This window comes from Chiloscyllium plagiosum, chromosome 20, assembly GCF_004010195.1.
Source record: "Chiloscyllium plagiosum isolate BGI_BamShark_2017 chromosome 20, ASM401019v2, whole genome shotgun sequence".
NCBI lineage: Eukaryota > Metazoa > Chordata > Chondrichthyes > Orectolobiformes > Hemiscylliidae > Chiloscyllium > Chiloscyllium plagiosum.
Genome location: NC_057729.1, coordinates 49,636,393 through 49,648,070, shown reverse-complemented (window position 1 = coordinate 49,648,070; position 11,678 = coordinate 49,636,393). Strand labels below are relative to the sequence as shown.

The window sequence follows — 11,678 nt, the reverse complement described above, 5'->3', positions numbered from 1 at the left end:
TCCACCTATCCACTCCACCCTCCTCCCTGACCTATCACCTTCATCCCCTCCCCCACTCACCTATTGTACTCCATGCTAGTTTCTCCCCACCCCCACCCTCCTCTAGCTTATCTCTCCACGCTTCAGGCTCACTGCCTTTATTCCTGATGAAGGGCTTTTGCCTGAAACATCGATTTTACTGCTCCTCGGATGCTGCCTGAACTGTGCTCTTCCAGCACCACTAATCCAAAATCTGGTTTCCAGCATCTGCAGTCATTGTTTTTACCTTGCTTGTCACAGTGTCACAAGGCGTGTTCACCATGGGGTGGTAATGGGCTTCCAATGTGAAAACAACACAGAAAATATATGGTTGCTCTCACATCAAACCCTCGTCATAAACATAAGTGAAATATCATCTAGAGGTCTCTTTGAGCCACCTGGTGGCTGAGATGGTATTTCAAGTTCTGAGTCCATCATTTATTTGAAAAGTAATTAAATTCCTAAGTATGATTTGAGGAAAAAGAAGTTGTTTCCTGTCAGGATGTGGGTATCACCTACAGCGCTGTATCTATTGCCTATTCTGTATTTATCTAGCATCTTTCACAAGCTTGGATTGTCCCTCAAACCACTTTGGAGCCAATGAATTACAGGTGCCCAATCCTTTATCCAAAATGCTCGGGACCAGCTGGTTTTCGGAATTCAGAATTTTTCGAATTTCAAAATAGGTGACAGTTTGATGTTGAAATTTTTAAAAATCTTGCCGGAGGAGCAGTCTCACTCAGTAAAACGGGGCCTCGAAACAGAATCGAGGCCTGCCAGTGCTGGGCCACACTCCCCTATGGTGGCTCAGTGGTTATCACCGCTGCCTCACAGCACCAGGGACCTGGATTCGATTCCAGCCTCGGGCAACTGTCTGTGTGGGGTTTGCACATTCTCCCCATGTCATCATGGGTTTCCTCCCATAATCCAAAGATGTGCAGGTCAGGTGAATTGGCCGTGCTAAATTGCCCATCGTGTTAGGTGCATTAGTCAGAGGGAAATGAATCTGGGTGGGTTACTCTTCGGAGGGTCAGCGTGGACTTGTTGGGCCAAAGGGCCAGTTTCCACACTGTATGGAATCTAATCTAATCAAATCTAATCTGAGTGACACTCATCGAGTGGGTATCGACTTGGTTAACTGTTTGCACGCCAAACAACCTTGTTAAAGAGAAAGAAACTTCACAAAAAAACCTTCGGACTTTGGAGCATTTCGGATAAAGGGTTGTCTGCCTGCACTTTATAAAGAGACGAGGTGCTCAAAATCTTTGAGACAGAGCAGATAGATTGAAACTGTGTTTCAAAACCGAGAGAGTCAAGAAGCAGGGGACTTGGAGAAAAGTTGGGTGACAAGGAAGTTCATGGCAACATGAGGGTAACCCGTGAGTGCTCAGGATCTGGAATACACCAGATGGAGTGGGTGTGATGGAGTCAGGATCAATTATCCCTTTCCAGAGGGGGCTTCGATATGCAGCTGAAGGGAAAATATTATCAGGACATACAGGCAGAGGAGTGGGGACCCAGCAATAACATGATTTGTCTCTTTTGCTCTAACCATTCTGTGGTTTTATTTTTTCAACATCATTAACAGGGCACAAAAGCAGAGGGGTTAATTATTATTCATAATTATTGAGGGATAAATATTGACCAGGACTCTCAGGATAACTTCCATACCTTAAGCTGGTGATCAGACTTCCTAGACCATTACCATCATTATATTGTTGATGGCCCTGCCGGGCCAGGAATTTGAGAATATTGACATGCAGTGGGGAAGGAAGAACGTGAGACTTGGAGCAGGTACTGGGTGTTCTCACGACATTGCTCCTCTTGTTTTTCCCAGTGCTGGTGGTTGCAGGGAGTGGGGACGGAGATGTTGTCAAAATAACCTTGGTGAGTCACTCCTGTGATTCTATACATAGTCCACAATGCAGCCACAGAGTGCCCATGGGGAGATGAGTGGGCCCTGAATCAAGTGGGAGGTATGCCGTTCAAACACAATATCTACATTGGACAGTTTTGAATTTCCTCGATTGTTGTCACAGCTGCACCCTGGCAACTGGCAAATATTTTATCCTGTCTGATATGAGGATTTGTAATTCATGAGGAGGTTTTCAGGGATCTGGAAGTGAGCCACTAATTGCAGTGCTTCTAAGTTTCTCTCCAGGCCACACATTACCCCACCTTATGTATATATTCCATGTACACATAAAACTGTTACTTTGGTTTTATGAGTACACATACACCAAGATCTTATGCATCCTGGTCAATATTTATCCCTCAATAATTTATCAATAAAAATAGATTTATTTAGTTATTACCGTACAGTTATTTGGGGTAGCCTGCATTGCGCACGTAGCTGTTATATGATGACGATAAAATAAAATCACAAATTTAGAGCAAAGGAGACGAGTCCATTTTATTGGTGGCTCCCAGAAAAAGCAGATTAGCTAATTCCCACTCCTCTGCTTTTATGCCCCGCTAATATTTTCCCTTCAGCTGCTCTGTCTGAACTCAAGATTTTGAACACCGCATCTGTTTATGAGTACTCAAGTGCAATCAGTATCATTTTTAAAGTAACCACCTTTGTATCTTACGTAAAGCTTTCCAGACTTCAACAGGAATGCCTTACGGAACAGTAAACCTCATGAAGGGCGTTAATCCCAGTGAGACCTCAGTGACATGCACCGCTGGTATAGGCACCTTCATTCTGGAATTTGCCACTCTCAGCCGCCTGACAGGTGACCCCATATTTGAGGAAGTGGCGAGGAAAGCACTGGATGCACTGTGGAACAGCCGGTCGGAGATTGGCCTCGTGAGTGTTTCTCGTTGCAGGGTTTCAGCCAATTCTCCACCTTCTCCCTTCCCCCGCCCCTTCTTCACACTGCTCCTGATCATCGGCACGGCGCTACGTGGAGGTTTGATTTCTCCCACTAGGGCAGCTGCTTTTTCGGTTGACGTCTTTGCCACACATCCGTGTATTTTACATCAGCACCCAAACACCGACGCTGGCACCAGCAGCAGCTGTGAGTTCACAGAACATCACACAGTCACCCTTTGGGATCTCTGCACTCCAATTCTGACCTCTTCCGCATTCCCAATGTGAATCACTCCACTGTACATTTAGCTGCTGAGGTCTTAAGCTTTTGGTGTACCCTCTCTTTTCTCCTTTAGGGCCCCTCCTGGAAACTTACATCCTCTGCGCAGATATCTCCTCATGTAGCTCTGTGTCAGATTTAGTTTGATGATATCCTGTGAAGCACCTAGGGGATGTTTCACTGCATTTAATGCACATTGTTATTATTCTTCTCGTGATGTTGCCTCTGCAAATGTGGCTCCCTGGATCTTGCATTTGGACAGTGCTGAGCTAAGAGATTGTTGGTTGAACACCATGAGACATTGGAGCAGACGTAGGCCATTCAGCCCATTGAGTATGTTCAGTTAATATTCAGTGAGATGATAGCTAATCTGATAATCCTTCAACGTCACTTCCCTATCTTATCCAATAACTCTTGATCCCCTTCCAGATTAAAAATCTATCTATCTTAGCCATGATACACTGAATGACCCAATGACACAGCGTCTATAACTCTCTGTGGTAAAGAATTTCAGATTCAGAGAAGAAATTCCTCCTTATCTCTGCCTTAAACTTGCAACCCCTTATTCTGAGATTATCTGCAAGGGGATTAGGCAATTCAGTCCTTTGAGCCTGCTCCACCATTTAATATGATCTTGTCTGACCTTATTTCGACCTCAACCCCGTTTCCAACACGTTCTCCATAACCCTTTAACCCTTTACCGAGTATAAGATGATGCCTTCTGGGTCCTAGATTCTTCCACAAGGGGAAACAATGACCTTGTCAAGTTTCTGAAGAAATCCTAAATGTTTCTACAAGGAAAGCTGTGTTCTTCTAAACGTCAATGACTACAGACCTGCCTGGAGGAAGAACGCCTCATCTTCCATGTTGGGGCCCTCCAACTATGCAGGATCAATGTGGACTTAACCAGTTTCCCCATTTCCCCCCCCCCCCACCTTATCCCAGTCCCAACCTCCCAACTTGGCACTGCCCCCTTGTGCAGTCCTACCTGTCTGTCTTCCTTCCCACCTATCTGCTCCACCCTCCTCTTCGACCTATCATCTTCTTCCCCACCTTCACCTACCTATCGCATTCCCAGCTACCTTCCCCCACCAGACCTACCCGCCTCCCATTTATCTCTCAGCCCCGGCCCACAAGCCTCATTCCTGATGAAGGACGTATGTCCAAAACGTCGATTCTCCTGCTCTTTGGATGCTGCCTGACCTGTTGTGCTTTTCCAGCAATGCAGTCTTTGACTCTGATCTCCAGCATCTGCAATCCTCACTTTCCCCATGCTACTCAACCACTGATTACAAAATCCCTCCATACTGGGGATCAATCTAAAGAACCTTCTCTTCTAGACTGCCACGAAAGCCAGTGTATCTTAACTGAAATAACACAACCAAAGGGTAGGCAGGAGGGTTGGTGCAGATACAATGGACCGAATGGCCTCTTTTCTGACTGTAGGGATTCCATGATTCAAAGCTGCTCACAGTTTTCAAGGTGTGGTCTGACTAATGCCCTGCATAGCTTTAGCAAGACCCTTGGTATTTTTATACTCCATTTGCTTTGAAGTAAAGGTAAATATTCCATTTGAGGAGAAAGTGAGGTCTGCAGACGCTGGAGATCAAAGCTGAAACTTTATTGCTGGAACAGCACAGCAGGTCAGGCAGCATCTAGGGAACAGAAGATTCGACGTTTCGGGCACATGCCCTTCTTCAGGAAGAAGGGCATGTGCCCGAAACGTCGAATCTTCTGTTCCCTAGATGCTGCCTGACCTGCTGTGCTGTTCCAGCAATAAAGTTTCAGCCTAAATAACAGCAATAAAGTTTCAGCCTAAATATTCCATTTGCCTTCCCTATGACCTACTAACTGATCCAGTCCAATGACATACACATGCTGCTTTGCAGATTAATGCATCACCCACAACCGTGTTGTCCCTGTTCCACTCTGCTCTCTGTTAATTGCAAATACAAGTTGGATGTGAATTACCAAAGAAATTACTCTTGGTTGAACTTTGGTCCGTAAACTTCCTGGTTATCAACTGTAAAGTTGGATTTGTCATTAGAGATTTAGCTGCATGTTTCTATGTTGGAAAGAGTTGATTTTTGTCTTACGGTTAATGAGTCACTCATTGCTAATGTCATACCAATCAGACCTTTACTGTTGCTGTACTCAATGTTACTTTCAAAGAAACTGACCCCTTTTAAACTCAGGACTTCTACCCTAAACCTTGCTCCCTTTGTCTCCACCTTACCTGTCTATAATGCTTACCTCTTGTGTTAGTACCTCCCTGAGTGTTGAATTTTGTTTGATGAAGTGTTTTTATTACTCATTCCTGTGATGTGAGCATTGCTGGCAAGTGTCTGTTGGACATCTCTAAATGCCCTCGTGAAAAATGACTTGTTGAGCTGCTGTAGTCCACGTGTTGTTGATACATCCACAATGCTTTAAGGAAGCAAATTCCGGATTTTGACCCCATGACAGTGAAGGAAAGACAATGTAGTTCCTATGAAGCACATCAGGGTGTGTTATCATATTGTCAATGCTGTATCAATACTGGGTGGTGTCGACCAATAGTTTTCCACAGGACTTTGGTTTTGAAGGAGCCAGGTCTGGAGCTTTATGTAAAGGGTATCCTTCTGATATTTTTATAAAATCCCTGCAGCAGAGACAAGCCATTCAGCCCATTGAGTCCACACCAACCCTCCAAACAGTATTCCACCCAGGCTCAAACCCCCAACCCCATCCTTGTAACTTTGCATTTCCCATGGCCAATCCACCTAACCTGCACGTCTTTGGACTGTGGAGGAAGCCGGAGACATGGGGAGAGCATTCAAACTCCACATAGACAGTCGCCCGAGGCTGGAATCGAACCGAGGTCCCTAGTGCTGAGAGGCAGCAGTGCTTGGTGTAGACATTCCAAAAGATTTTTAACAGTCTATTAAATAGTGCAGTCACTGCTCTGACATGGAAAACTGGCTGCCAGTTTACACACAGCAAGCTCCCACAAACAGCAATGTGATCATGATCAGTTCATCTGGTATTGTGCTATTGACTGACAGATCAATATTGGCTGGGACACTGGCACTAACCCCTCTGTTCTTCTTTGAAATGGGATCTTTTACATCTCGTTAAGAGGACAGCGTTTAATAACTGATGGCAGACAGCAAGTGAGGGAAGTGAATCTCCCAGTCAGCCATGCTGCAGAAGGTCATTGCAGTACATTGCCCTCCGATTGGGAACTGGGCAAAGTACCCAATGGAAGTGAAGGTGTTAAAATGGGAAAGGTAAGCAAAATCACAGAATCCCTTCAGAGTGGAAGCAGGCTATTTGGCCCATCTAGTCCACAAATCCTCTGAAGGGCACCCCAGACTGACGCCACCCCCCTATAATCCTGCATTTCCATGGCTAACCCACCTAATCTATACATCCCTGCACACTCTGGACAATTTAGCATGGCCAATTCACCTAAACTGCACATCTTTGGACTGTGGGAAGAAACTGGAGCACCCAGTGAAAACCCACACAGACACAGGGAAAATGTATGCAAACTCCACACAGACAGTTGCCTGAGGGTGAAATCGAACCCAGGTGCTGCTAGAAGAGTGTGGAACTGAGGAAGAGATGTTTTACAGACCCTGTGAGGAAGTTGGTCTGACAGTGCTGAGATGTTGCAGAGCAAAAGTCTATGAAAGTCCACAAATAACGAGACACTTGTCTGTCAAGTACATGCAAAACAATCCTTGTCTGTGAGGGGATAGGCTAACGGGAATGTACACAAAAGTACATGGGAAGATACCACTAGCATCCTGACTCTGAAATATGTCACCGTTCCTTCAATGTCACTGGGTCAAAATCCTGGACCTCCCTCTATGACTGCACCATTGGTGTACCCACATCCCAAGGGCTGCACTGGTTCAAGAAGATGCTCACCATCACCACTTTGAGGGCAATTGGGTATGGGCAGTAAATGTTGGCCTAGCCATTGATGCCTGCTTTAAACAGACAAAACTCTTATTACCAAACATGAATCCACTTCATTTGTTTCAGTGACTGTAAAATCTGGATCTAGTCTCTCTCTTGCCTCTTCCACACCCATCCCCCTCCTCTCTCAATAGGTTGGAAACCATATTGATGTGGTAACGTCAAAGTGGGTGGCACAGGATGCTGGAATAGGTGCAGGGATCGACTCTTACTTTGAGTATCTGGTGAAAGGAGCCATCCTATTACAGGACGAGAAGTTGATGTCTTCCTTCCTTGGTAAGAATTGTGCTCCGTTAACCTGGCTTCTGTCACGAAACTTCGTCAACTGTTGTTTGATGCCTGGGACAAAATATATGGGTGACGTGTAGGCTGTAAGACCCATGTCTTTATTTAAATCTGTCTTATCATCAGGCAGAGTAAGAGGCAGTTTTCCTCTCTATCTAACCTGAACTTTTATCTGACTGATCAGCTCAGAAGCTTGATCAGACAGTGGATTGCATTTTATTTTTCATTTGCACTGATTTGACTTAGATTATAGAGATCTGCCCATTTGCAAAAGAAGAAAGAAAGGGGTCCAGACTGAATTTGAATGTGTTTTGTTCAGAAGGTGGAATGTGATTAACAATGTGATTTCACCTTGTGGATGAAAACGTGGACCGGAATTCCCTGGATCGCAGAGTTTGCGTTGAAATTTAGGTTGGCTGGTCTCTGCACCGATCTAGCCAGGAGGAAACTTGCATCAAAATTTCCAGCTGATCTCCGTTGCACTGCTGTAAAGTGAGTGGAGGTGCATTCCTGAGAGCAGGAGTAATGGTAAAGGTTTCTCAGCACTCTCCTAGCCTCTTGCCTCTGCTGCAGTTCTTCCAATAGTTATGTAGAGCAGGAACATTTCCATTGTGAAGGCTATTTCATCTGCACAGTCCTGGAGTTGGGGGTGGGGAATGAAAAATGTCTGCTACATCAATAGTGATAGCGCCATTGTTAAGAATGTTGCGGTCAGCTTAATGTAGGAAAAGCTTTTTATTAAATGTGAAAAGACAATGGTTATTAAATGCTTAAAAAGACAAAGTCTCACTTAAACCAATATTGGGTGCCTTTGAACCACATTGACAGGTGTGGACCCACTCTGCCTGTTCTTCACAGGGGATTTCAGAAAATTTGTGTGAGCTCGTCTCGGGGTGCCAACAGAAGGTTTCAGGCCAACTCTTTTGGAATTGATGCAAAAGATTAATTTCTTCAATGCCTTTTTTTCATTTCTGTTAATTGATTAAATGCACATTTTCTTCAGGGGTTCCATAGCTGCTCTTAACAGACAATACAGGCCCACCCAGACTTCACCGACACACAATGATTTTCTAAACTAAACCTGTTTACGTTTATGTGGTCCAGATCCCTCTATTCCTGCCTTTTCATATACCTGTCTATATGCCTCTTAAACATTGCTAGTGTATCTGCCTTCACCACCTCCTCTGGCAGCATATTGGGAAAAAAACCTGCCTCTCATATCACCTTTAAACTTACCCCTTTTAACTATGCCCCCAAGTAATTGATATTCCCCCCCCCCTCCAAAGTAATTGATATTCACACCCCCCCCGCAGGCAAACGACTCCAACCATCTGTTCTATCTATGCCTCTCATAATTTTGTAAACTTCTTTCAGGTCGCTTCTCATCCTTAGTGTTCAAGTGAAAACAAATCAAGTTTGTCCAATGACTCCTCCTCACTAGTATCTTCCAAACCCAGTAAATTGTGTTTGTGTACCCTCTCCAAAAACTCCACATCCTACTTCTTGTGTGGTGACCAGAACTATACACCATATTCCAAATGTGGTCTAACTAAAGTTCAAGACTTGCCAATTTTTATAGTCTATGCCCTTGACCCATGAAGACAAGCATGCCATATGATTTCTTGACCACCTTATCCGCTTGTGTGCGACTTTCAGGAAACTGTGGACATGTTTCCTTAGGTCCCTGTTTGTTGATGCTACTAAGGGTCCTGCCATTTGCTGTACATTTCCCTCCTGCATTAGATCTCCCAAAATGCAACAACCTTGCATTTGTCCAGTTTATACTCCATCTACCATGTGTCCACATAAATCTCCATCCTATCTATATCCTGCTGTATCCTGTGACCATACTCCTCACTATCTGCCCCTCCCATAATTTTTGTGTTGTCCGCAAACTTACTAATCAGGCCACCTACGTTCTCTTCTGAATCATTCATGTTTCTGACAAACAACAGGGGTCCCAGCACTAATCCCAGCACAACGTTACTGGTCACAGATCCAGCCAGAAAAACATCCTTCCACTACTACTCTGTTTCTATGACTAAGCCAGTTCTGTATCCATCTTACTGCAGATCCCATGTGACTTCACCTACGGCATAAGCCTGCCATGGGGGACCTTGTTAAAGGCCTTGTGAAAATCAAAAACCAACATCTACAGCTTTGCCCTCATCAATCATCTTTGTCAAACTCGATCAAGTTTGTGAATCACAACCTGATCTGCACAAAGCCAAGCTGCCTATCTCTAATAAGTGCATTTTTTCCCAAAATTCCTGACAATCTTCTCCTGTAATTTCCCTGCATAAGACTCACCGGTCTGTAATTTCCTGGATTATCTCTGCGGTCCTTCTTAAACAAGGAACAACTCTGACTATTTTCCAGCCCTCTAGGATCTCTCCTGTGATTAAAAAAAAATGTGCTTCTTATGGTGTATCTCATTTCAGACATTCCACTGAGTATTATCATGCTCACTGTGTAAACGATTTCCTTTTGAGTAACACGCACATGCATGTTCAATGTGATATTATCATCCGGTTAACTTGTGAAATCAGACCGGTTGAACACTAGATTGAAAATGGATCATATCCAGTATAAACAGTTGGCTTCCCAGAAGAGATTGAACCCCTTTCAGAAGTGGGCACTCGTACAATGTGTACTTTCAAAATTTTCCTGACATACGTTGGAACATTTAGAGAGCGATTGCTGGTGGGACACAGTGTTCTGGACTGAACTGTAATCTGTCAACGCAGCCAGTAAATAAGTGACTGTCATTCTTTGTGATAAATAACAGTGGTCATGGAAATCAGATGACTCTGTTTTTTTTCCGTATTTCTTCCTCTTTGTTTTAAAAAAAAACTCAAATTAGTTCCTTCCTATAATTTATTTCTTTTTCTCTTCTAGACTATGAAAAAGCTATTAAGAATTACACAAAGTTTGATGACTGGTATGTGTGGGTTCAGATGTACAAAGGTACCATCTCCATGCCTGTTTTCCAGTCTCTGGAAGCTTTCTGGCCAGGACTCCAGGTCAGAATCACTGGGCTATCAAGTTGAGCTCAGTTCTCTTGTCTTCTGTTATCTTTTGTGATTGTGTTTCCAATTCTAGTCACCACGCTGAGGGAAGGGGGCGAAAAGGCGGAGGGGAAATCTGTCTGAATGTCACCGGGAATTGGGAACGAGCTTGGAGAGACTGTGGCTGTACCAGGCCAAAAGGAAGTTATGGGGAGACTATTAGAGGTGTACAATATTGATGTTTAGGTAGGCTAGACACTGAATGGCTGTTCCCATTAGTGATCATGTGAGACCATAAGTTTAAAGTCTTCTGCAAGAAATCTTGGAGGTATAGGAGGAAGAACGATCTTACACAGTGAGTTTCAATCACCTGGAACTTTCTGTCTTACCAGGGTGATGGAAGCAGTGACAATGAAGGATTTCAAAAGGAAATTGGTGGGCACATTGGAGAAGTAAAACTACAGGGATAGACTGGAAAAATGAGACTGACTGACTAATTGGACTGACTAAAGAGAGACAGCATAGACCCAGTAAGCCAAATGGTCTTAGAATATAGAACATAGAACAATACAGCACAGAACAGGCCCTTCGGCCCACGATGTTATGCTGAACATTTGTCCTAGCTTAAGCACCCTCCATGTACCTATCCAATTGCCGCTTAAAGGTCACCAAAGATTCTGACTCTACCACTCCCACAGGCAGCGCATTCCATGCCCACACCACTCTCTGGGTAAAGAACCCACCCCTGACATCCCCCCTATACCTTCCACCTTTCACCTTAAATTTATGTCCCCTTGTCTAATGAACGCTAATACACCATAGGCCTTCTTACAAGCCCTATCCACCTGAGTGGCAACTTTCAAGGACCTATGAACATAGACCCCAAGATTCCTCTGTTCCTCCGCCTCACTAAGAACCCTACCGCTAACCCTGTATTCCGCATTCTTATTTGTCTTTCCAAAATGGACAACCTCACACTTGGCAGGGTTGAACTCCATCTGCCACTCCTCAGCCCAGCTCTGCATCATATCTAATCCTCTTCTCCTTCTCCTGGGCATTTATGACTCTTTCTTTCCTATCAACTTTGAAGTCAGTTGCGTTTTCGCTGCAAAATGCACTTCTACTAGCTAAGGCTTGGTAAGGATGTTGGATCTGTAGTTATTGCTAGTCCAATCCAGACAGTTACAAATCACACAACACCAGGTTATAGTCCAACAGATTTATGTGGAAGTACTGCCTTTCAGAGCGCTGCTCCTTCATCAGGTGGTTGTGATGAAGGAGCAGTGCTCCGAAAGCTAGTGCTTCCAAA

The 11,678-nt window shown here is 44.3% G+C and overlaps 1 protein-coding gene across 2 annotated transcripts in view; it reads left to right on the top strand.

Annotated features, from left to right (window-relative positions):
• The window catches only part of edem2 (ER degradation enhancer, mannosidase alpha-like 2), a 46,262-nt gene that overhangs the window by 24,829 nt on the left and 9,755 nt on the right, over positions 1–11,678 (top strand). For both annotated transcript variants that reach the window (XM_043710764.1, XM_043710763.1), the window contains exons 6-8: positions 2,616–2,827; positions 7,211–7,352; positions 10,260–10,384. In XM_043710764.1, the coding sequence (XP_043566699.1) occupies positions 2,616–2,827; positions 7,211–7,352; positions 10,260–10,384 (479 nt within the window). The remainder of the gene's footprint in view (positions 1–2,615; positions 2,828–7,210; positions 7,353–10,259; positions 10,385–11,678) is intronic.